Below are 27,699 nucleotides of genomic sequence, written 5' to 3'. Positions count from 1 at the left end.
AGGCAGTCATGCAACATTGAGATATCTACAAGCAACAATCACACAATGAAACACTGGGATAAAACATTACATTTTGTTTACTTTTGGAGTCATACCTATTTAGAGTAAGTTAAAGAACAATCTGTACAGTTGACAAAACGTACACTTCAATTTCATCAACATATTTAATCGTTTTATCATCTTAATTAATGATTCCGTAAGAAATATTCGTATGAAATTTACGTAACACCTTTAGTGATTTATGTTAGGGTGAAAAAGTGGCATGATCGACAATGGCATCCATAGAATAAGCATTGCTCTGCTCGCATGCAGACATTCAAACGGGTCCTAACACGTGAATGTTTTTGTCTGAAGCTGTGTCAATATCACTTTGCGTCATCAGAGTTCTCTAAGCGTCGTTTAAGGTCATCCTACACACATTCCGGTGATGCCATAAAGTCACGTGATATTTCAGATGTACCGTACCTTGTAAATCTGATAGTGTTACTGGGACCAGGGTTGATATCCGTGCTCGCCACGTCCATATCGCAATCCCAACGCAGAAGTGAGCGGTCTAGTTTTGTGACTAAATCACCATCAAATTGTACCAATAATATAAGCTTTACAAACTAGCACGTCTGGTCTAATGACCTCAAAATTATGGAAATTAGAAAGACATTCATACCAGAGAGTACGTAAGTCCCAAACATTTCAAGTCAGTTTAAGTGTACCAGGTTTTTAATCGTAGTATGTTTGTGTTTTTAAAGTATGGCTAAATCTCAGCATCAACTCCAATGGCTGAAGGGATGGTGTAAATCCAGCTAGGGTCCATGCAGGTGGCAAAAGTAATTTAAGTCCCCATGGGCCTTAGTATGGTGATCTACCTTCAGTTGTTGGCGATCTATAACCCGTATTTTATATTGTATTGTCTTCTTTAATTGGAATATTTTAACTTTGCGCTAGTTTTATATTTATAACTGTGATTCTCTAGTCTTTTTACTGTCCATCGTAGACAGGTTTTAATCTTCAAAATGTTTCTACTTTTTATTGTATAGCTTGTTTTCGTCACGATATGGCTGCAATATTGCCGATGTGACGTTAAATATTTACTCACTCACTCACTCATACCAGAGAATAATAAGTCTCTATCGAAACAAACTCTATTGGGAGTTGTGTTGATGAAAATTATATGAATAGAAAATTGAAAGGAAGTGTATGTACGCAATCATGTCATCTAAACAAGGAAACGTCTGTCCTGTTCTACAGTTCAAGGTGTCATCGGCCTCACAGTTTGCGTATAAATATTCCAACACTAGAGTTTTTAACAGTGGTACGTGCTGAAGGTGGCCTACATGCCACTCACTCCGCTATTAGCTGAACACTCGCCCTCTGCTGCACGCAGCCTGTAGGCCTTACCTTTCTTCAAGCACATAACACTTAAATAAAAATCTCATATATGTCCCATGATGCATCACTGACGGGGTTAAGGTTCACAGCGAGAAGCTCGCAACTGACCACGCCCACGGACGGAGACCTTGCGTTGAAGGCGTTGCAAGAAGCCTTTCTGAGACACATGTTGGCACAGTCGAGTTTCCCGATGTTTTCATGACCGGCGATGATGTAGTCAGGCTCTCTGGCTCCTGTGCTCTGACGACTGAACACGACAGATGACTCTGAAGTATATTCAAATGTAAGTGACAGAAGGAATACGTCATATATATAATGTGCAATTAAAAATAACATGTAAATATTATAGACTCTTCAGAATGTTTTCATTGTTTATAGTATGAATTGTTTTCGTCACTATATTGCTGAGATATTGCCGGTGTGACGTTAAATATTAACTCACTCACTGTAAATATTATTGCGTTATGCGTTTAAAATTGTTAAAAATGAAAGACTGCCCACGCGAATTGCGATTATTACCTTCCCACACACGCTCGCGAACACGCACGCACGCACGCATGCACACAAACATACAAACTTTTACATTAGCTCTGTTATGTTGGCTTCAAATATTATAAGTTGTTCACTGGTCACGAGGGGGGCATGGGTTGATGTACCCTCGATGTTTGTTTTATGTTCCCTCGCCCTTTGGGCTCAGGGAACATAAACAAACATCGAGGGTACATCAACCCATGGACCCCGAGGGACCAGTGAATAACATGTTATCTTACCGAACACCTTAATGTTACTTTTGAATTGTTCGAAGTACGGGTACAAATCTTTTTGTAGCCATCGCTAGATTTTGCTGACAAGAAAAACAGATTTTGAGTTATCTCCCTGCCATCGATTTGCATTCGCAAAACATCGGTAATTTCCGTACATCATACGTGATTCAATGTTATTCGAGATAAAGAATTACTACCACTAAGTACCAAATGAGTTGCCATTGACAGCGGGGTACATTGAAATGTTACTCGCTTGTAAGCGGGGTACATTGAAAATAATAGAAGAGCGCTCAGCCAATCAGAAAGCGACATTTATGTGTGAGGTAAGATAATGATATTTTGACGTAGGTTCCATGATACCAGGACCAATTGTCTTAACCATTATACTGTCACTTCAGGATTGATTGTTATATGGTTCAAGTTTAGTAACGCTAGAATACCGAATTTGCTTTGTCAAGTACAAGTGAAGACAATTGTCCATTCGTTTGGATTTCCTTACCGCTGCATGTGTTGTGCAAAGATGTTCCCCTCACCACAACTTCGCACAACGTTAAAGGCTTATTTCCGGGATTGTATTTGACGATTCTGACGTAACGTCCAATAGCGTTGACGGCACAGATCACGTCTACCGTCATACCGCTGCCTACTGTGCCTTCATGCCAGTAACAGAGATGGAGGTCGGAGTTGTCGTTGGTCATCGGGTCAGTCGTGTGGACCTCAACTGTGAAGTTGGTTAATCTGTCGGCTGGATGGAATAAGAAGTGATATTAACTTAGTGTAAAATAGTCCAGTCAGAATACCAAAACACCTTAAACAAATTGCAACAAAAAGTATTTTTATCAAAAGACATTTAGTTGACACCACATTATAACATATCAAAAGTTCAAAATAATTTTTTTGAGAGCCCCCCAAAATTACGAAGGTCATACATTTGCCGCATTCAATATATGACCTTGCTGGGAAACTGTAGCCCAGTTGAACGTAAATAACATGTCAGGACGGCACTTGGCACTGATCATACAGGTAGATATATTTTCTATGTTCAATGAAAATGAAGTTATTTCTATTCATAAAATGTATACAATCCTTCATAGGTCCGTGCAATGCAAAAACAGTGATCAAATTTGACATAATTCTTTGATCATTGTTAGTTTGTGAGCAGGCGTAACAGAAGCCTGTGGAATAAAGATTCACAAATCAGTAGATTTTAGATATATTATGTGTGAGATACATATTATAATATATAATATAATGTTAAACATGATAGACTTTTAATTTCTTATCTTTTTCAATTTGTATAAATGATTTATTTCTGTGAAGCGGAGTTCTGCTTGAATTCTAAATCTATGGAAACGCGTGTCCGCCATAATTAAATAAAATCGATTTTGAAGGAATATACCAAGTTTTTCGCATTTAATGGCTCTAAAGACGCAAAATTATTTCCCTCTTTCCTTTTAGAGTTATTTTTGGTGTGTACAAGACATAAAATACTTATATCTATACTTCTATACTTAAAATACTATTATATCTGAATAGATTTATTTTAAAAAATGAAAATAATCGTAGCTCTGTATCATATTTTTAATTTTAGGGAAACAAATGGATTGCCTTGTTCTCTGCAGCCAGAGTATTGATGATAGAAAGCCCACTGTTAAACTTCGTCAGAAAGTATCAACAAGGCAAGCAGAAGTCGTAGCACTGACATAGAAACTGAAGGACAGACTGTTCATCAAGAATGTAGACGCGTCTATGTCAACCCGAACAACATAGCAGCCTCCAGGAGGAAGTCAACAGACAACACTGACATAAGAACCCAGAAACGCGAACTTCGTTCAGTGGACAGCAAGTTTGATTTTCAGACTGACTGTTTATTTTGCGGCCAAGTGGGAAGTAAGAAGCAAATGATGCACATGGTCCACATTCGCACTGACACCAAGTTCCAAGATACCATTAGAAGCGTCTGTTACAGAAGAAATGATGACTGGGGTATGGTTGTGCTGTCAAGACTTGAGTATGGGAGAGACTGTTGTGCAGTGGATGCTGTGTATCACAATGTAGGCAGTGTTAACTTTCGGATCTTCAAGCAAATTCCCATGTCAATAACTGACGACAACCCAACATCTGCAAAACGTCCCCGTGTCGGCAGACCTGAGGACACATCAAAGTCCCAAGCCTTCCATCATGTAACAGAATACATTGAAGCTTATAACAGCGAGCAAATAACAGTCTGTGACCTGATTGAGGAAATGAAGAAACATCTGAAAGACGAATCACCATACAGTGTCCCATACATGAAGCGGAGGTTGATTGAACAATTTTGGTGACAGGGTTATCATCGCTGATACTTCAAGAGTTTTACCATTTCCCTAGTAGACTAGTCAAATTTCTAAGAAATGTGGATTTTAAGGATGCATGAGGCATTTTTGAGTAAAAGCAAGCAAACAACATTTTCTGGGGTAGTTTTTCGTGCTGAATACGAATCTGTTGTTTGCTAAGCTCAAAAATGCCTAATTAGGTCACAAATTGGGTTCAAAGGTCAATGAGTGCAAAATTTAAATTTTTTAAAAAGTGTTTTATTTATCATTCTCCATCCATACAATGAACTCAGTTTACAATATATTGATTAATAATGGTACCACAGGATTTCAAAATGATTGATTTCATGAAAATGCTGAAGGAAAAATTTCGTATTTTTTGCAAATATCTCCCTTATGGAGCGACTTTTAGTTTTTGCGTGAAGAGCTACTTGTTACAAGCATTTTTGCTCAATGTGCAAAGCAAGGCTGAATCTTTTCCTTTTGTTGACAGAATTATATTCCAGGCAAACTGTTTAGATCACAAAATTTGCATATTAAGCGCATAATTACTTCAAAGGTTAATGAGTGTGACAGGATGCGATAGGCATTTTTACATGTATGCCACACGAATGCTTTTATACTGCTTCACATGCATGTCAAATGAAACTGCTTTCATTCATGCAGTGAGTTGGATTAATGATTTTAGCAACATAATTACCCACAGAACAGTTCAGGAAATCACAGGAACAGGTGGGAACCCTATCCGAAAAGGTGTCAAATACATAGTATGAAGATGAAGGCGAAAGTGGAAAATATATGCATACAAGCCATGTTATGTGCTATGACTGAAGGATCGAGGCTGTACTAAAAGACTTTGCTATCACATGTTTGGTTTTAGGAATCTTTGTGCCAGAGGATTTTGTTAGTTGACGACACTACTTGTACTTTTTTATACAAAAGGTGCAGTGTGTGTGTGTACCAGTAGAGGTCATCAGTGGCGGTATATACGTAGCACTGGTGTAAATTTGTTTCTATTCACAGGCCAAGGTTTATCATTTGAGCTTTGTATTATATGTCAGGAAACCAGTCAGTCTAAAAATACGCTCTACAACCAGACAGAACTGGGCATCTCATCCATCTTTGAGGCCACCCAGCTCAGGCACAAATTGAAACATTGCAAAGTTCGGTCATCTGTAGACAGGCTTTCGTTCCTCTTTGAAGAACCTCCTGACGGCAACCCTAATCTAAAATGGCACAAACTCTGTTATTCAGCATACACACATTAGGGAAAAATAAATGTAAGGCTTGCCAAGGAACAGTCTAATGCTTCACAAGGAAATGAGCAGACTGGTCTTTCAGATGAAGGATACCGCTTTTTTTTACGCAGGGGTACTTCAACAGTGGATTTGTACACAAATGCAAAATATGTACACAAGGCCTTTGTACGTGTTGTAGACGTGAATGATTTAATAACAGCCGAAGCATGCTATCATATTGACTGTCTAAGTAAATTTCTGTGGGATGCCAAAAGGGCAGAAACTGACAGCAAATGAGCTGATAAAGCCATGGCTTGGTTGTTTCAGGAGTGACGTCACTCTGCAGAGAATGGACACGAATTTAAATTGTCTGCTGTGTTCATGAGGTACAAAGAATTAGCCAGTGACTCTATCATCCTATCATTTGATAAAGGGAACAAGTTCATTGTGGACTCTTGTCCCAGGTGCACGTTGCTCTGAGACTCCACAGTGATATCATGTCACATGTTGTGACATGAGTGAAGAAGCAGAGTAGGCCAGTGTACATGCTTCTGAACATCTTACTTGGTGGCCAAAGTCATGTTTATAATGAGTTTGAAGAAGGTGAAATAGGCGCATCTGATGTTGAACGGGTTATGAACACAAGGGTTAGAAGTACAGGGCACTTCGCACCAAGGTACCAAGTCCATCTTGCTTGATGTTCTCACGAAAAGTGTGTCCTGCCCCCAAGAAAAAAGAAAAAGAAAATCTCCCAAAGACCAAGTTCCTTGAAAACACTACCCCAGTTTGTGGATCTAGTGCTTGGAGAACCCGGGTGTAACTGATGATGTGCCAAGCATTCTATATGGTATAGCTCAACTAGTTTTCTTGACTGTTCATGTTGATTGGTGAAGGGTCATACCCATATCAACATGTTTAGGTGGTGCTTCCTTGTCCCCGCAAACACTGTAGACCATGTCTTGCCCCATACTACGAACACCTGTGTTCTGAATCCGTTCAACATCAGATACACGCCTATTTCACGTTCTTCAGAAGGAGGTACACTGGCCAACTCTACTTCTTCACTGACGTCACAACATTTGAATCCCGGATCTGACATATCACTGCAGAGTCTCAGAGCAACGTGCTCCAGTGACAAGAACAACAAATTCATAAGTGACCCCAATGCACTTTGATAAAGGTCCCTTGAAGTCCCCTGTCTACTGAAATATGATGGTGGGATGATAGAGTCTGACTCACTGGCTAATTCTTTGTACCTAATGAACACAGCAGACAATTCAAATATGTGTCCATTTTCTGCACGGTGACATAACTCCTGACACAACCAAGCCATGGCCATATCAGCTCATTTGCTGTCATTTTCTGCCCTTTTGGCATCCCACAGAAATTAACTTAGATGTGATAGCATGATTCGGCTGCTATTAAATCATTTACGTCTATAATACGTTCAAAGACCTTGTGTACATATTTTGCATTTGTGCACACTTTAGAATGTATAATTATGTTAGAAACATGGCTCGTCTTCTGCTTGCTTTCGGAGCTGTGACAGAAAATACACAACGTCAAGTTCACTGTTGAAGTACCCCTGCGTAAAAAGCGGTATCCTTCATCTGAAAGACCCGTCTGCTCATTTCCTTGTGAAGCATTGGACTGTTCCTTGGCAAGCCTTACATTTATTTTTCCCTAATGTGTGTATGCTGAATAACAGAGTTTGTGCCATTTTAGATTAGGGTTGCCGTCAGGAGGTTCTTCAAAGAGGAACGAAAGCCTGTCTACAGATGACCGAACTTTGCAATGTTTCAATTTGTGTCTGAGCTGGGTGGCCTCAAAGATGGATGAGATGCCCAGTTCTGTCTGGTTGTAGAGCGTATTTTTAGACTGACTGGTTTCCTGACATATAATACAAAGCTCAAATGATAAACCTTGGCCTGTGAATAGAAACAAACTTACACCAGTGCTAGGTATATACCGCCACTGATGACCTCTCTTGGTACACACACACTGCACCTTTTGTATAAAAAAGTACAAGTAGTGTCGTCAACTAACAAAATCCTCTGGCACAAAGATTCCTAAAACCAAACATGTGATAGCAAAGTCTTTTAGTACAGCCTCGATCCTTCAGTCATAGCACATAACATGGCTTGTATGCATATATTTTCCACTTTCGCCTTCATCTTCATACTATGTATTTGACACCTTTTCGGATAGGGTTCCCACCTGTTCCTGTGATTTCCTGAACTGTTCTGTGGGTAATTATGTTGCTAAAATCATTAATCCAACTCACTGCATGAATGAAAGCAGTTTCATTTGACATGCATGTGAAGCAGTATAAAAGCATTCGTTGGCATACATGTAAAAATGCCTATCGCTTCCTGTCACACTCATTAACCTTTGAAGTAATTATGCGATTAATATGCGATTTTTGAGATCTAAACAGTTTGCCTGGAATATAATTCTGTCAACAAAAGGAAAAGATTCAGCCTTGCTTTGCATTTTGAGCAAAAATGCTTGTAAAAAGTAGCTCTTCACGCAAAAACTAAAAGTCGCTCCATAAGGGAGATATTTGCAAAAATACGAAATTTTTCCTCCTGCATTTTCATGAAATCGACAGTTGGAAATCCTGTGGTACCATTATTAATCAATATATTGTAAACTGAGTTCATTGTATGGATGGAGAATGATAAATAAAACACTTTTTAAAAAATTTAAATTTTGCACTCATTGACCTTAGTAGTAGACAGGATGAGAGTCCGGGACCAGGGTAATCTAAGGCTTCATTTAATAGATAAAGCCTTAGTTGGACCCTTACCATTACCATCTACTATAGAGCTTTATTTCATAAAATAAGACTTTAGTTGGGGATTTCAAGCAAAATGTCCCAAAGAAATGTATTCCCCAAGGGGAATTGTGCCTCTATCACACGAAACGGTGGGATACGAACTCCACATGCACAGTTTGGGTAGACTATACATAATGGGTCGACTGAGCTACCGCGGACTTAGCTGAAGTAGGTCAGTTTAACGGGTAGATCATGCGCACCCACACATCACGTGACACGTTGTCTGGAATCAATAATTCCTGTCTGGTCCATCCTCAAGTAGTACAAGGTAGGTTCGTTTTCATTTTATCTATGTCCACGTGCCGCTATGACACTATACCATGTTTACCTCAACGAAACAGTTTAACGTGAATCGCCTAGGATTTCTTTGGTGTTCGTTATAAAGGCTTGCTGGGCTTTTTGTACCCCCTGTTCTATGTACTTTTTTTTTCTCATCCTCACTTATAGCAGACTTACGAGACTTGGATCGAATCTCTTGTTTCATTTTGTCATATTTTGTGAGTTCAGAGAGGATTGAACGAAACTCCTCCTCTGAGATTTTGTTGTCAGTGAGTGCCGCTGAAATACGGTCGCTTACTGTGTTTAACTTCGCTTCAGCTAGAATTCTAATTTCGTCGTGTTTCAATGCTTTGCGGTGTAATTTGCGTGACGCAAACTTAAACATCAATCCAACCAACCCTGACACCCCCGCTGTTATTTCGATGCCTAGCACTATGGGTGCGGCTACGATGGTGGTCAACAACCCCACACCTACTGCCCCTAACCCCATACTGGTAGCCATAAGGGTGGTATCAACCCCATCCACAGCATTGAAAGCTCTATGGTACTTCTTGTACAATGCTGCCCGTGTGTCGCGGTCTTGTTGTAGTTGACGTTTTACGTCACATAATTGCCTCAAGCGAAACCCGTCGACGGTTTCTAAGGTCTTCGCTACTTCCTCTACGACTGGGTACAGTCCCATCCTATAATATATATTGCAAAAGATATTTTAATTGGGTTTTCAGTTAATAACCGATCTAGCGTTCTGGTACTAGTTCAGGGATATAGTTCAATCCCGTAATGTATTTTAATTGGGTTTTATTTAACCTTCGATTAATGTACTTAAAGCCGATAATACTTAGATCAGCGTGCGTGTAAAAAAGCGGGGTCTTAGCTCTACGTCCATTAAGGAGACGAACCCCATCAAGACTTGGTACAGGGTCGTTTCCCGATACCTTAATAATAAGACAACGTTGGTTACTAGCCCTGTCTTCCCACCGTATCAACATATCATCTATAATGTTACGAGTCCCAGGAAACGAGGCATCTCCGAGATAGACTTCTATTATGAATGTGAAGTTTTCCGCTACATTTCTAAAGACCTCTTGGTGATCAAGTAATTTGATTGATGTCTTCACTCTCTCCTTGGAAGTTACCATGTTGCCCGAGTGGTTTGGTATTGGTGCGATATATATATTATGAGATTCAGAAACTAACTCTCCTGCTGCTAATATAATTTTGCGGTGCGGAACGAACGCTCCTATAATTATGCCGTTGTTCTTAATCTCGGAGATAGTACCATCTTGTCTCAAGGTGATATAAGGTGCGGTGAGGGTTAAGTTGAGTAACCATTCAGGCTCTTTAAAATCCGATAACGACACCCGCCTATACACGTTGTCTTTGAAGTGCAGGATGTATAAGGTGTCTTCCTCACCAGGCTGATCGAATCCCTCCGTGTCCCCTAAGTCGTTAATCGTAGTGTTGGGGTGAATCCAAGACATTGCTATATTATTACGATATAATTTCCAACTGGTTTTCTGATAATAATTCAGGGGTGCACTTCACCCCCCATGAAGTGTATGTTGTCGGGTAGGAAGATCTTGGTTAGTGATATAGTGTCTTCCACGACCACGGTGACACCCTGCAGACTGGTTTTGGAGTCGACACCCACCCGCACGTAAACGTTGCAAACGTGATACTGTTGTTGTTTCCCCCACCGGAGTTTGACCCCCTTCACGATCTCTACATTATCCCGCGATGGTTCCCCTAGGTAGACTTGGATGATCAATGTTGAGTTCGCCGGTAGACTCTCCAGGATCCTGACCACACCTTCGAATTCAGACACCAACTGCAATACCACGTTTTGTATCCCCGCTTTACTCGATAGCATGTGGGCTGCCATACTGGCGAGTGGGCTGATGACTACGCTACGTCTCTGAGTCGGGATGTAAGCCACGAGCAGGGTTCCGTTGTTCACGACTTTGTTTAGGTGGTTGTCTTTGTTATCCGTAAACACGTAGGGGGAGCCGAGCCTAATATTGAGAAACCAGTCGACTTTACCCGGTAATAACAACCACTTGTCATCATCGGTGAAAACGAGCGTATATGGTTTGTTTCGGGCGACGGTAGTGCTCTCAACATCGGTTAAGTCGAACAGTTTGCCTCCGTATGGGTATATCATCCAGTTATCATCCCCGGTGGTGACAAGGGTGTACTTAGTGTTGACTACCGCTCTTGAGGTATCTACTATATCACTTAGGTTGCTAGTACCACCGGAAACTTCAACGCGTTTGTAAATGCTGTTTTTAAGTTGCAAGGCGTACACTTTACCATCTACTCCGGGGTCGTCGAATCCGCGTGTGTCCCCGAGATCGGAGATCCCCACATTGGTGCATTTTTTCAACTTCATTCCGGGACCTTGTGCGCTGGTCATTTTATGTGCAGCGTTACGCTGAGGTATCCTATATTCACGAGATTATGATTTATATCTAACACCGATATTATCAGCTCAGGGATATTGCCCTGGGTTAACCTCTTATATTGCCACGTTGAAAACGACTCGGTTCTGCCGTCGTTGTATTTCTCCGTTTTAACCGGCACTGCTCTAAGTATAGTTGAAGGGTGGCCTCCTTGAATATTGTCCGTTGTGCTAACCTGGTTGAGATGAATGCACAGCTCTCGGTACGGTACTAGGTCGGGTAACTTCGTGCCTGTGGCGGTAGTCGTTGGTTTTATCTCTTCAGGCTGCATACCGAGTGTTCTAGCCAGTGGTCGACCGAGCCTCAAGGAGTTTCTTCCGTTGTTGATTAACACCACTGTACCGTTTGAGTCGTTCATCTTGAGTTCGGCTCCCAATGGTTTGAATACCTCATCGCTTAGAGAGCACACGCTGTAGTAACCATCAATTATCTTGTTGCTAGCGCCACCTACGAACAGTTTATTGTTGCTAGCGTTGATGTTAGTCCATCGCGGTAGGTAGGTTATATCGCACAGTGCTATTTCGAGTTGACCCGACGTGTTATCGATCGCGTGCGTCAGCTGAACGGCCTCGCCGCTCGTTATTCCTGGGAGTGTTATGTACATGTTATATAAACTCATTATATAATAGTTTTAAAACATGAAGATCGTGGTCGCTGATGGATTGTATTTCGACGCCCAGTTCATAGATGTATTCGATAAGTATAAGTTTTCGGTGACTAACGTTAAGATAGTGCACGCTTGGTTCAACAACCCGATGCAGTTCTGGCAGAATCAACTCAACTTCGCCGTGTGGTGCGCTACAACGGGGTGTGGTGTATCCGACACTCGGCGTGGACCGCTGAGTCAGTCTGTGTTCACGTTTCACGTGTACTACCAGGTCAGGCGTATCCTCAAAGAGATCAGCGCCCCGCTCTCACAGGAAAAAGCGTGGAATGCAGTAAACAACCAGTACGATAGACGGGCCTACGAACGTATTTGCAACGAATTCGGAATCGACACTAAAACGGATTGGCGTTTGCCGGGACCGAACCACGGATTGGGTATTCCTATCGTTCACAACATGCCTCTCGTGGAAGCCAGCGAGAAGTTGAAAGAATGGGGTGGTGAAACGTATGCGAATGCTTACGTCACAACAAACGAGTGGGATGACCGTTATATGGCATTCGACGACAGCAAGGATTACCGAGTTTGGAGGTTCGAGCAGAGGGGTGACTGGAAAAAAATTCATGTTGGAATCGAAAGGGTATACTCGTGCCGGCACCGAACGCTTGAATGACTCGATTCGAACGTACGTGTGGGCACTATTGGGTGCGCAGACGCAAACGCGTTCCAATATACTAGGTAAGGGGACTGCTTACGACGCTCAGAAACAGTTCGTTGTCAACGTAGAGGATGCTATCAATGCTCCGGTTGATCTCCCGAGTGCCATCAAACGCTACCAAGACGTGTTGGAATACGCCAGGTCGAAAGTCGACTACGTGTTCGACGTGGGACTGTACATGGCTCCGAGCGATATGCAACTGAGAGTTAAAAAAGTGGTGGGCTACAACAACGAAATAATTGTAGCCACGGCGGGTCAAAAGTTGAGCGTCAACCTCGATGTCAATGTCCCCCACGTCCCACCACCCACGACCGGTGAAACGGGTATAGTGGCGCCATCCCCGGAACCTAGGGTTCAACACACACACCTACAGCCCCAGTCTGCACCCACTGTGGGTTCACAGCACATCGATCGTAAAACAGCCATGGTGGTTGGTGGGGTGGCTTTGGGGCTCATTTGGTTAAAAATTCCTTAGCCGCTACGTACACCAAACCAGCTACTGCGACGATGGCTGCCCACAGGTTTTGACTGAGCCACGTAGCAGTTTTAGCTAAAACACTCAGCAACCACGAGACGATGCTACCCAGGATGCCGGGTAGGGCTTCGGCGGCCTTACCAGCCAGTTTAGCTAGAGTTTCCCCTAGTTTTTTAATCCACTCTTTAACACCACCTGTGCCACCACCGCCACCACTTGGGGGTGTGGGGGTACCCCCACTCAGTGACACCACCAGGGTTGATATGATGAAGCCCAGTGCAGTCAGAATGCTGGTGATGGTGATGCCTTGTTCACGGAACAGGATTCGGATCCTATCAGCTAGCGTGGTGTCTTCATTTAGGACTCGATCGATGGTTTCCCGTACTCTACTGATCTGTGATCGGAGGGCTTCCCGGTTCGAGGAAGCGGATTCCAACCGAGTCCGTCTCTCGTCTTCCAAGTTTTTTATTCTCTCCTCGATGCGACGTTTCATATCATCGTCTTCAGTTTCGGTTAGTTTTATTTTCTCGCGAGCGATGCGCTCATCGACTTCGTTCAGTTTACCCATGTTGTTAACGAGTTCTCCACGTACATGTTTCAAGGCTTCGTCTAAGCCTCGCAGTTCTCTCAGAGGAAATTCGAGACCCGGCAAGGGTTTATCATGATACGTAGCCAATATTTTTTCGATACTGTCTGACGTTTCTTTAGCGTTCCTAGTATTGACTCTGGCTGCTTGCAGATCTTGGACGGTCTTAGGAGGAAGTTTAGGTCGCGGCGCGCCGTAATAATCTGAAGCCTAGTTCATCACGGATAAAGTTACTACCATGACGACTGGTGAGTGTTGATAAGGCAAGCGGTTCTCTCGTGCGCTTATTCATGAGATCGATCTCGGGTAAGCCTTCAATCATAGCGTGCCCTTATTATCGACTGTAAACTTGGAATAGTCCCTCCCCAACGGTTTGATGTCTTCTCTATTTTCAACTGCGTTGTAATAATCGTTGACAGTTGGCTGTACGAGTTCACCACTTAATGAGGATGAAACATCATCCAGGGCACTATTATCCCACATATCCTCCATAGGGATATACTCGGCCATTATTTAGTATTAAAACTTATATATTTCATTTATATAACAATGTACGGTAGAAAACTAGATCCTTTCAGAAGATCGAGAGAGCCACTAGGTGTCAAAGCCGTGCGTCAGTCGGTGACCATCACCAACAATCCCAGCAAGATAGACCAGAATCAAACGCTGCTGGTTAGATTTCCAAACCTTGGCGCGAATGACCTCATTGTACCAGGCACTGTTCGACTGGCGTTCAACATCACGTTGACCTCCGACAACGACAAACGCGAGCTAGTGCGGAACGTAGGTAGAGCTATCATCAAGAAAACGACCATCAAGATCACCGGTAACGAGGTGCTTAGCATCGACGACAGCGACGTCTTTCACTGCTACAAGGACCTCTGGAAAAGCGAGGGAGAACGTGTCAACGACGTGTACCAAGGTATCAGTAAATCGACCAGGTCGCGCATTGGGTATGCCTTCACGGCAGACCAGTTAGACAAGCTATCGGACGGTGAAAAGGCCATCGCTCAAGCGTACGGGAACCGGTTCTGCGTGCCGCTCGACTTCGAGTTGCTCACGGAACACGCGCCGTTTTACCAAGCCGCGCTGGGTGATAGGCTTGAATACGAGCTCACGTTTAACGACTACAGCAAAGTAGTGCGTACGCCGAACGGCGATGAAGCTAGTTATACCATAGACAACATCTCTCTGGAGTTCGACATGGTCACTAGTCCGGAGCTGGCAAGGCAGGTTCGAAGCCAGTACTCGGGTAATGTGGCCATCCTGTACGATCGTATACTGAGGCATAGATCTATCGTGCGGGATAAGAGCGACACTGTGTGGAATATCAACCTGAACGTGCCGGAGCGATCGATGAAAGGCATCCTGGTCGTCCCCGTGGAGGATTACGAACCGTTCCGGAGGGACAGCGAGAAGTTTTTCAACCCAGAGATCGAAAAGGTGGAAGTGACCATCGAGGGCGTGCCCAACCAGCTGTTTAGTCATGGTATGCGTGCGTACCAGCAGTGGGATGAGATAAAAAAGCTGCCGAGCAAACATCCATATATAGCCAAAGACCTGGACCTATCATCCGTGCAAATCGGTGAATACTTAACTAACAAGTGCAGCGCTGTGGTTGGACATGCGATCCACGGATGACGATAAACTACGGTAGCGGCCGTAGAATAGACAATGGTAGCGAAGGAATTACTATCCAGATTACCAAGAAGGCTCAACCCGCTGGCAAGTTGAAATTATATCTATGCGTTATTATGGATGCGCAACTTAATATAGACAATGGGAGATTCGTGCAAGCCATTTACTGATTTGCCTGGCGGCAAGCCATTTACTGATTTGCCCGCGACCCACACTGCGCCATAGTGTGCGGGCAGACTGGCTGTGGGAAGACCGTTTTCGTGTTGGATATGTTGGAGGGTACTACAGGGATGTGTTCGACCACATCGTTATCATGTGTCCTACTCTGAGCATGAATAAAGCGTACACGGAAAGACCTTGGGTGATGACGGACCCTGACGTACACAGAGTCGATCCGGGGCCACGTCTACAGGACTGGTTGAAAGCTTACCATATGAAATTTAAAGGAGTCGACGTTGTTCATACTGGACGACTGCAGCGCTAATCGCGAGATAACAAAAAAGAGAGATATGCTATCGTACCTGGCATTTTCAGGCCGACACGCAAAGCACAGCGTCTGGGTGCTAACGCAGAAGTTCAACTCGGTGTTGAAAGACCTCAGGGAGCAGACGCGATGGGTTGCCTTATTTCACTGCAAGGACAGGGATTCGTTCGAAGAGTGTTTGAGAGAGAACGATGTGATGAGCAAATTAGAACGGGAACGGGTGAAGAAACAGCTCGCTGAAACTAAACACGCTAAGCTCGTGCTCAAGACAGACCAACCAGTAGCCTATAGTGTGTTTTAGCTTAGCAATGCTTAGCAATGCTTAGTAAATTTTTAACAATGCTTAGCAAAGCTTAGCAATGCTTAGTATAAATACTTAGCATTTAGTTATAGTTATGGTATTTGAAGTGCTCGTCGTGTGCAACTTAACCTTTATTTCTCTGTGTTTCGCTTATATCGTATATTATATTGTTAAAACTAAAACTTACTTATCATATTATAGGATGGAGTGTGAGGAGTTGCTAGAGCAACTGTTGGTACCCCAATCACCACAGGTGGATGATGATAAGCGAGAGAAACTGGTGGCGTTGGCTGTTGGTGGCAAAGCCAAACATTACTTTGGGGAGTACACTCCGGATAAAATTCACAAAATGTCAGCCGAAGAAATCGATAAACTGTACGCTAAATACGAGACTAGACTAGGTTCAGAAATGACAAAAACAATAGGATCGGCTATGACCCAGATATACACTGGTATTGCGTCATACTTCCTTCCCATCCCCCCGGAGCGCCGACTTTACCTGTGGGAAGACCTAGAGAAAGACCCTTTTATCGAACACGCCTTGAGCTCTATTAGCTGCGAGCTGTATCACAAATACGGTATGTTGTTAGCCCCGGTTACGGCGGCGATTATCACGGCAAAGCATTGTCAATTTGAGAGGAAAAATAATAATAATAGTATAGATGGATGCTGCACAGGAGACCCCACAACTGGGAGAGACACCCCCAACTGGAGGAGACCCCTTCACAACTGGAGGTGACCCCTTCACAGGTGACCAGGCAGAAGAATCCTAAGAGAGTAGCTGCCGGTAAAAAACGGTGGTGTAACCAACATAAAATTATCAGGGTGACTCACCCGGAGCGACTCTTGTTAGTTGTATGCGCAACTGCTGCCGTGGCTATCTCGTGGTTATATACACGACACAGGGATCCCAGGGAGGGAAACCCTCACCCACAATTAGAGGTCAACCCACATATCATGCAATAAAATATATATTTTTATATCATATACATAATGTCTGAGGGGAAAACGTTCGTCAACGACGCATACCACGCCACCGTGGTCGCCAGTCTAGCCGTAGGATACGCTCGGTTGACCAAAATGGTGCTTAAACAACCAACTATCAAGCTAGATTTCAACCTGCAGGATATGGGTATGCTAATAATGAACCTTGGTATGGCGATGGCCACAAAAGACATCCTAGTAAAACAAGGAATAATACCTGAAGATATTATGAAATAAATATAAGGATGGCTACGATTGCTATGATGGTCGGTGGTGCGTTAGTGAATGCCCTGGCATTTTCCGGGAGTAATTTCCTCTTCTCTAAACTACGAGAGTCACACGCGGCTGAAATACAGGCGGAGAGGAAGCGGCACGATCTCGCTATTGAGAACTTACAAATAGCACAGGCCGAGTACGCTAAACAACGCCTCCAGCGGATCGATTACATTAACGAACAACTCAGGCGTGAAAACCATGCCGTTCAAACATTCCACGATGTCGACGACGCAGCGAGACAATACTACTTATTAACTGGTAAACGATTGGAGCCACTACAGAAGCCAACACTCGCTCAGTACTACACACCATCCAAGGGACAAATGGACCGTGAACTGACCTTCATAGCGCTGGGTATAGCGGCGACTGCTTTGGTTGTGAAGCAATTAGACTAATACACATATAAGTATGCTAAACATGTATAGATGCGAATACATACTTATGGGGAAGACCGAGACCTGTGGTAGGGTATGCGGTACTCATGGGTACTGTTATTTCCACATGGGAAGTCCCAACTACTCGTGTTCTGTGTGTGGTATAGGAGTCAAAGGACACTATTGTTTATGTAAAGCTCACGGGGCGAACGTAGTCAGACATCACCTCATCTACGAGAATAAAAAGGCCTACATAAAAGAACGTAGGCGATTTCTCAAGATAGACCCCAATTAGAGATTATTACACACTTACGTATAGATATGTTTGTGGAACTTGATCCTAGTGAAAACATCGAATCTCAGGTAAAAAAACATACTCAAAGATAAACTGAACTTCAGATTTCAGGTAATATTGAAAATGGTATGGATTAAAGATGGTGTTAAGTATACTCGTCCCTTCGTATGTGTGGGGACCATCACGACTCAACACCAGATAGATTGTTTTACAAGTATATCGGAATACCTGCTAAACTTCAAGAAATACTATATCAAACAGTGTGAGCACTGGATCGAAACAGCCCATCTAAAAATAGTTCATTGGGGTAACGGAGAGGATATATGATTTTTTACATTTACGGCGGCCCAATTAGACATTAATTCCTTAGGTGTGTACGCAATTATGAATACTATACAGTTCGTACGCACTGAACGCGCTGTAGGTAAGTATTTAAGAGGCTGGCGCATGCGCGTTGATAGGAATATAGATGTCTCAGATATTAAGCCCCTGATAGATGATAAAATAAAACAGGAACTAGCCAGTCTTGGAAGTATCAAATTTCAAATCACAATTAAAATGACACTCGAAAAGAACGTGGGGGATGTTACCGAGTACGTTCAGCCTTACTTCCGAGGTGTACAAGAGGTCGTGACCCAGATAGAGACTATAAACACATCGATCGATACCAGTTTTCAGCAGATACAGGAATACCTAGAACGCTACACACACTTGGGATCCGGGTGGGCTGTAGATAAAATCGATATTGTCTATCTAGACATAGCTAACTACGTGCCGTTCAAAGGCGGATCATACCTAGACTTGCCCCCCTACTATAAGAAAAAAACAGGCCATAGTAAACGTTAAGAATAGAGGAAACGATTGCTTGAGATTAGCTATCAGATCAGCCTTGTTTCCAGCTGACACTCATTCGAACAGGCCTTCTAGTTATCCCCAAGACGATGGACTCAACTGGGATGGTATAGATGAACCAACCACCATATCTCAGATCACTAAAGTAGAAAAACAGAATAATCTAGCTATAAATGTCTTTGGACACGAAGACGACACAACAATAATACACAGGCTCAGCTCGTTGGTGGGGAAACGTGTTATCAATATATTTATGATCCAACGAGGTGAAAAGTATCACTACACGTGGATAAAACATTTCAGTCGGTTGTTGCACGACCAGTCGAAACACAATGGGAAAAAACACTTTTGTGTGCGATGTCTGCACGGTTTCAGCCGAGCTGATTTATTAGAATCCCACCAGGAGTATTGTCAAGGTGTGGGACAGACGGCTATACGCATCGACATGCCCGAGGAAGGTGACAATATCCTAAAATTCTACAACCACAAGCACCAAATGTCTGTTCCTTATATCATATACGCCGACTTTGAAGCATTGGTCAAACCAATTACGGCTCCCACAGGCGGGGTTGTTGGGGGGAACCCCAATGCTCTACCCATAGGTGAGAGCTTCACATACAAAACACAAGAGCATGAAGCATGTGGGTTTGGATACATAGTCGTCCGTTGTGACGGTGAAACGAAATCTCCCGTAGTATACAGGGGTCCCGACGCGGTTGAAAGGTTTCTAAAGTGTTTGAAGGAAGAAGAAGAAATTATTAGGGAAAAGTTGCATAGAATCGCTCCCATGCGTATGACCCAAGCCGACAGGTTAGCTCACTCCCGTAGCATTAACTGTCACGTGTGTGACTCACCACTGAAAGGTGATTCGGTGAGAGATCACTGTCACATAACCGGTAAGTATAGAGGCGCCGCTCATAACGAATGTAATCTCAAGCTTAGAATCAACCCTAAAACAATAAACATTCCCGTTGTCTTTCACAACTTGAGAGGGTACGACTCTCACTTAATCATGCAGGCCATCGCGAAAATCGATGGTAATATAACGTGCATCCCCAACAACATGGAGAAATATCTCTCTTTCAGCTTAGACGGACTTAGGTTCATTGACTCGTGTCAATTTCTATTGTCGTCATTAGCCAGCCTGATCAAAGCCAACGATACCTTCCCTATCACCGATCGATACACAGACGCCGAGACTAGATCTCTGCTTATGAGGAAAGGTGTGTATCCCTATGAGTACATGGATAGTTGGACTAAGTTCGCCGAGACCAGACTACCTCCCATCAGAGAATTTTACAGCAATCTGACAGACTCGGAAATATCCGAAGACGATTACTCGTACGCTATTAATGTATGGAATAAACTTGGTTGTAAAAACCTGGGTGACTATCACGATCTGTACTTGAAGATGGATGTACTACTATTAGCCGACGTGTTTGAGACATTTAGGAGGACATGTATCAAACAGTATAAACTAGATCCAGCATGGTATTACACCAGCCCAGGCCTGTCGTGGGATGCCTTGCTTAAAAAGACCGGAGTTAAGTTGGAATTGCTTACAGATTATGACATGCACCTATTCATTGAGAAAGGTTTGCGAGGTGGGATCTCCATGGCAACCAAACGATACGCTAAAGCAAATAATCAATACGTGAATGGCTACGACCCTAGCAAACCAACCAATCACATTCTCTATCTCGACGCAAATAACCTGTACGGATGGGCCATGAGTCAGTATCTACCAACAGGGGGGGATTCAAATGGGTATCATCCGATTTCGATATTATGAGCATCGCGCCGGATTCGAACAAAGGTTATATCCTCGAAGTAGACTTGGAGTATCCCAAGGCATTACACACGTCACACAACAGCTATCCGCTAGCTCCCGAACGTATGAGGGTTAACCCAGACTGGATGTCTGAATACCAACATAACTTGTTAGATAGGCGGGTGACGGGTGTTGAAAAACTCGTGCCTAACTTAATGAATAAGACCAAATACATAGTTCACTATCGCAACCTGCAGCTGTACCTGTCGTTGGGTATGAGGCTGACCAAAATACATAGAGTGCTGAAGTTCGATCAGAGCCCCTGGATGGAGCCTTACATCAGAATGAACACGGACCTGCGAAAGCTGGCCACCAGTGACTTTGAGAAAAACTTGTATAAGCTCATGAACAACTCGGTATTCGGTAAGACGATGGAGAACCTGAGGAAACGCGTGGACGTGAAGCTGGTTCGGTCGAATGAGGAGGAAAAACTCAGGAAGCTGATCGCTAACCCTGCATTCAACCGTAGTAAGATATTCGATAACGACCTGGCTGCCATACACATGAAGAAAAGTCACATAAAATTCAACCGGCCTGTTTACGTTGGGATGAGCATCCTCGATTTATCCAAACACTTGATGTACGACTTTTACTACAACGAGCTGAAGAAACAGTACGATGACAGGTGTGAAGTGCTATACACTGACACAGATTCCCTGCTGATGGAGATTCGAACCGAGGACGTGTACGATGACATGAAAAAACACCTCGATTTGTACGACACCAGCGACTACCCCAAGGACCATGCCATACACAGCACGGTGAATAAAAAGGTCCTAGGTAAGATGAAGGACGAGTGTGCTGGCACGCCCATAGCCGAGTACATAGGGTTGAGGCCTAAGATGTACTCCATACTGAAGGCCGACAATAGTGAGATCCGGAAAGCTAAGGGTGTTAAGAAGTACGTGGTGAAACAACACATCAAACACGCCAGATTCAAGGAAGCCCTGTTCAAGACCCGTACCTTTAAACATAAAATGAACACACTTAGAAGTGATGGGCATAGGATATACGGGTTGACTATAAATAAAACATCATTATCACCTATGGACACTAAACGTTGGATAGCCATTGATGGGATAAACACGTACGCGTACGGGCATGAGAAAATTGAACCAAGAACATAGGTATAAATAAATAGTGACATGTCACGGAACCAGAAAAAAATTTGAGTCTATTTACTATAGTCCACGTGGGTACTGGAAAGGAGCTAGCGCTGTAGATAAGCTGACTAAAATGGCACGAGTACCGCCGCAGGAAGCCAAAGCGTGGCTTGAAAAACAAGCACTTTGGCAGATCTATTTGCCACCACCACGATACGTGCCTAGAAGGAAGTTTGGTATTAACATAACTAATAGTGTTCACCAAGCAGATCTGCTGTTCCTACCTCACGACAGGGTGAGACGTAAAACCTACAAGTATGCCCTGACTATCGTGGATGTAGCCAGCCGGTATAAGGAAGCTGAACCATTGACGACGAAAGATTCTTCCCAGGTAGCTAGAGGATTCGAACGCATATATAAACGCAGTCCGTTGACATGGCCATCAGAGCTCCAAGTTGATCCCGGACGTGAGTTTATGGGTACCGTGTCACACCTGATGGATAAACACGATACAAAGGTCAGGCGTGGTGCTGTCGGGGCTCATCGCAGTCAAGCCATAGTTGAGAGATTCAATAGGACTTTGGCTGAGCGTTTATTCGGTCATCAGTACGCTCAGGAAATAAGCCTAAATAAACCCAACACCGAATGGGTAGCGCGGCTCCCTAAGGTGGTGTCTGCCATAAATCATGAAATCACGCGACTCACTGGTAAGAAGCCGGCAGACGCTATAAAATTAAAATCAGTGATAGCTGAACCGGCTGCTCCTTTGCGTGGGAAGGAAAAACAGATACCAGACAGGACCCTAGTGAGGTATCTATATCAACCGGGAGAACACGAAGGTGACACTCGGAAACGGGCTACTGACCCAATATGGTCGGTCAAAACTTACGATATAGATAAGGTGGACATCAAAGCAGACGAACCTAACTTGTACTACTTGAGGGATGGGCCAGGGAGGGGGTTTGTAAGAGAAGAATTATTGATCGTACCGTACGGTACAGTATTACCTCCCGTCAACACGACATAGAGGTAAGATATCCGGTGGAGTTCGTATCCCACCGTTTCGTGTGATAGAGGCACAATTCCCCTTGGGGAATACATTTCTTTGGGACATTTTGCTTGAAATCCCCAACTAAAGTCTTATTTTATGAAATAAAGCTCTATAGTAGATGGTAATGGTAAGGGTCCAACTAAGGCTTTATCTATTAAATGAAGCCTTAGATTACCCTGGTCCCGGACTCTCATCCTGTCTACTACTAGGCACAGATATATCTGGTTTTGAGTCTGGGCAGTTTCTTCAGTTTGTGGCAGATAATGTTAACCACAATGTTCGGACTCTTGATGGCTTCAATACCTTTCATGGAATAGGCATAATAGCAACAACCACTCTTGGAAAGAAAATCAACAAAGCAATACCAAGGACATGTGCTCCCTCAAAGGATATAACGGCAATTGGACGGATTGGAATTCACTTTTTCAAGTCTGAGTGGAATGGCCTTTCCACTTTGATGTATGAAGATCTACATACTACAAATCAACTAATCACATATGATCCAGCTTCGCCTTTAGACACACTTTGGAAGTTATCCTGGCCACTGAAATCTCGACTATCTTCATGGTCAGGAATGATGCAAGCGGTGCACCAAGGAACATATCCAGGAGCAACAACTGTCACCTTCTTACCCGTGATTGACATGAGCCCAAGCGATTCAACATGCATATTTTCGACTTTGAAGTTCATCTGCAGCCAAGCAAGAAAGTACAAATAACTCCTTTCCTAACCTTTGATCAGCTGCTATGGTGGAAAGCCAAAACCATCATTTCCAGTCTTCCTTCTGATAGAGAACTGCAAGCAATAGTATTGCGACTAGGACTACGTTTTCTTGGATGCGTCGGCCATTTGATGGGAGGATCAGGCCTTAGTGACGTCTTTGAAACAATCTATTCTCCCAATGCTGTGACTCACATGATGACTGGAAAAGCAACGGCCAGAACTATCCGTGCCCATTTCCTTGTTGATACAGCATTAAACGCTCTCCTTGTGACAAAGACTTTTGCCAATCCTTGGATTTATGAAGATGATGACACTGACTCCCAGACATCAGCTGCAGACCATCACTGGACAGGTCCAACATGAACTACAAACACAGACCTACAAGAAGCATCTGATCTTTTTGAAGACCTCTAGCTTTTAAGCGGTCATCTACAGACGTCTTCAACATGGCAGTCCTGAAAAGAATCGAGAAACAAATCGAGGACAAGCAGCCTGTGGTTCCAGTACATGGATATGGTAGATATTCTCAGACGGTTTCTCAAATCTGAAAAAAAATCTCTAAAAAAGTTGAAATCTGATGCTCATTTCAAGAAACAAGATGAGGTATTCACAAAGTGGTCCACAAAGGAAGAAGCCATTGCAGCTGGAGAACAAGCCATGATCAGCTTGTACAGTGGGGGGACAGGTACAAGTCTGGATGAGCTGCGTCATCTAAGGTTCTGTGAGAAAGTGTCATCCAGCACCACATTTGTTCAGCCTCACAGCTTGCTTCCAACTACAGCAGCAGCCAGGCAGCATTCATTGCGGGTGTACTTTCAATTACAAGTATGGAAAGATGAGAGAGCATCTGATATGGTCGCACAGGACTGGGGATGTGAGCTCCGTCAACATCAACTGGTTCCAGTTCAAGCACAACTGCCACCTGCACCACCTCAACTCCTTCGTGTTATCAGATGCAACTGCAAGTCGGATTGTAGAAAGCTTGGACTGGACTGTTCATCTAGCTGTAGAAATCATGGACTGGACTGTTCAACTAGGTGTGGCGAATGTCGGGGAGTGAGCTGCACCAACTCTGCACAAACTGACTTTGAAGGTGATGTGCAAGACCTGTTATTCACCGATGAATAGTGATTTAGTGTCAATTTGAGGACTGAATTGATAAAAAAACCTCATGTTATACACAGTATGTGGGACTGACTAAAGTTATCATTCATCAAGGTGACTGTACTTTGAATTATTCATAATCAGTGATACGAATCATGTGTGGACTGTGATCAGTCATCCATACTGGAACTTGGAAACAAAATCAGTAAATGAAGACCCACGCTGGTACAAAATAGATATTTTGTACAGAACTTAATTATTTTAATTGTCTAAAACTCTACTGAATACATGTATAATGAAACCATATTTTACCATCTGTCAACACGCTTTGGGCTTGATGTTTATGAAGGGTCACATGCATTACTTCGAATTCGCTCAAATAGACAATTTATATGTCATCACTTCAACTGTGAAAAATATGAATTCTGTTCATTATACTTTTCTATACTTTTTATATGTTCAGGGTCAACCTTTCTAGAGTCTAAAAAACAAAAGTTTGCTTTTGTTGCAATTTGTTTAAGGTTCAGACTAACTGGCCGTAAAATGACTGGACTAAAACCCCCGAAACTGAAATGGATCTGTACCTGACTATACTGACTTAACGTCCTACAGTATGGATGACACAGGTCAAGTCTACCGTCAGATTGCTGTCTACAGAGTCTTCATGCCAATAACAGAGTTGTAGACCAGAATCGTTGCTGGTCCAGTATGGAACTCCAATGTGAAGTTGTTTAATCTGGCGTCTGGATGAAAGTTAGGGGGAATGTTCTACAAACTTCAATTATACAACTCACTCTGTTCAACGCGAGGTAATTGTATTAGAAAATGCTATACAATAACGGATGTGAAGGAATATCGCTTCCTGAGTATGAATGAGAGTGGAGACCAATTCTACCAAAAGTCCAAGAGAAGAATGATTTCCTTACAAAATAGTAAACACGTACGTGAAGTGCATTGACTTACACCAGAAGCTTTCGGATTACAGTAGATAACAATGAATTGCATGTTTTCGGTGAATAGGAAAAGCAGGTGTCATGCTTGTAAAATTGTATATGGTTGGAATATAACGGCAGGCTTATAAATAATGACAAGCATTTTGTCCGTTTTTCATCCACAGTTCTTTCATATTAAGATTTTTCAGTCTAAAAGAAATGTTTGTGCATTTTTGACAGAATTATGTTATTATTTCATTCTTGCTTTAATTACCTCTTAATTACCAAATGTGGAAATCATCATCATCATCATGCATGATGTACTTGCTTCGTATAATATGTTTGAGGTTAATATAGACTTGAATCAATTAGTATTTAACGTTACAGGTGCTTTAGTGGAAGTGTAAAAACCGTCCGGATGAATGGGGTTTCCATGAAGAGGTTTAAGGGTGCCTTAATTAACGAGGCTTCACTTTCGACCCTATTTCTCTTCACATTGCTTTGAAGAGTGACATTATTGTTGTTTTACTTACGACAACAGTCACCCCTGTTGGTGACGGAGACACTTATAACATTGAAGGTCGTCTGGAGATCTACCTGCCACCCTGTCAATGGATGGCTCCGGAACGTCCGCCGTGTGGGCACAACTTCCGGAACTGTCGAAGGTGTTGCTGTTGCCGTCATTAGCCCGATCAGATGTCCGTTCTCCTTCAGTTGAGCTTTGTTCTGTGGGCTTGTTCAGTGCCAGGTTCGGAAGAGTCACACCTGGGCCGAGAGAACTTAGTTATTAAATTTCCATCTGAAAATAATTGTGTTGAAGGATGACGTTCTTTGACCTGTTTGTTCAATAGCTATGGAAGTATGAAAGTGAGTAAACCAAGTTAGCCTAACTGTGGAACGAAACAGATATTTAGCCCTTATGCTCAAAGACAATGATGGATTCAAATGTGTGAGCAAGAAAAAAGATTTCCCAATGAAATGACTTTTTTGTAAGTGGGCATGAACAAAATAAGGGAACAATGAATGCAGTCAAGTGAACGTTCCAAAGGTTTGGCTATCTTCAGCTATATTATATGTTCCCGTGGGTTTTTTTTCAGGTAAACAACAGTCCTGCCTGAGCATGCTTTTATGACGAGTGCAACGGTGGATTCAGGATACACTCAATTTATCGCGAACACCATGTACTATCACTATTTAACATCATTATCACATGCACGGATAATCATCAATGGATTATGCTTTTAGCAGATAGTTCTTACAGTTATGGATAGTGTACTGTGGTTTCGATTTACTGTTACACCCGATATACCAGACAAGTGGTATATTGTGCGAAGAATACAAATTGTTAGTGGAGAATTTCACATCTGAAGAGACTATGGAACCCGTCTCAATTAGAGATCAGTTGCTTAATACCTCATTCGGTGTAGATTGGCATCGTCAAGTCTTAGATATCAATTCTAATAATTTATGTTTGATTAAATATTCTCAGTATTAATATTGAACTGCTAATGTTCAATATTTGATGCAAGCGGCGGCATTTTCTATTGTGATGCGTTTGTGAATGCCTCAGACAAGACGTTATAGAGAACTGCTTAGTTACGTATAAAGAATCACAAAATGAACTGTCATGAGAATCTATGGTCATATGGCTGCATTCACTATTTAACAAGAACAGGCTACCACGCAACCCCAGAGAGCACACCAGTAAGGGGTCTCACGTTCACTGTTAAGAACACAAACACAATTCAACAAAATGACAATGAAAACAACGGTCCACAATCCCTATGCACAATCATACGAGTCTGTTGTAGGCTTCCCACATGTCTGTGTTTATGTGTCACTGTTCGTGATGACACCAGATATCCGTATGACGCTCTCTGGAATGAAAGCTCTGAAGGAATAGAGGCATCCTTTTATCCTCATGCACCTTTTCCACAGGAGAACGAATCATGAACTGAAATATGTTAAACATGGGAACATGCACACCCCAAAAATGTCAAATATGAAAATGAATCAAACCTGTCGCACTCAGCAGAGAAGCCACCAATATACACAACAAGGCATTGTCCATCGTCCTCCTAAATGAAC

General features: G+C 42.9%; 1 protein-coding gene across 1 annotated transcript; it reads right to left on the bottom strand.

The window, feature by feature from the left end:
• Window positions 1-1,117: 1,117 nt before the first annotated feature.
• On the bottom strand, window positions 1,118-27,699 carry LOC124259211. The gene is made up of 4 exons (XM_046693308.1): window positions 27,631-27,699; window positions 26,145-26,410; window positions 2,650-2,895; window positions 1,118-1,652 (listed from the first exon to the last, which is right to left on the bottom strand). The coding sequence occupies exons 2-4, from the start codon at window positions 26,293-26,295 to the stop codon at window positions 1,417-1,419; spliced, it is 633 nt and encodes a 210-aa protein (XP_046549264.1). The 5' UTR covers window positions 26,296-26,410; window positions 27,631-27,699; the 3' UTR covers window positions 1,118-1,416.

This window comes from Haliotis rubra, unplaced genomic scaffold (genome assembly GCF_003918875.1).
Source record: "Haliotis rubra isolate DU_JTF1 unplaced genomic scaffold, ASM391887v1 Scf713, whole genome shotgun sequence".
In the NCBI taxonomy this organism is placed as follows: domain Eukaryota; kingdom Metazoa; phylum Mollusca; class Gastropoda; order Lepetellida; family Haliotidae; genus Haliotis; species Haliotis rubra.
Note: the sequence above shows the minus strand (reverse complement) of the source record. Positions and strands in the feature narration are given on the sequence as shown.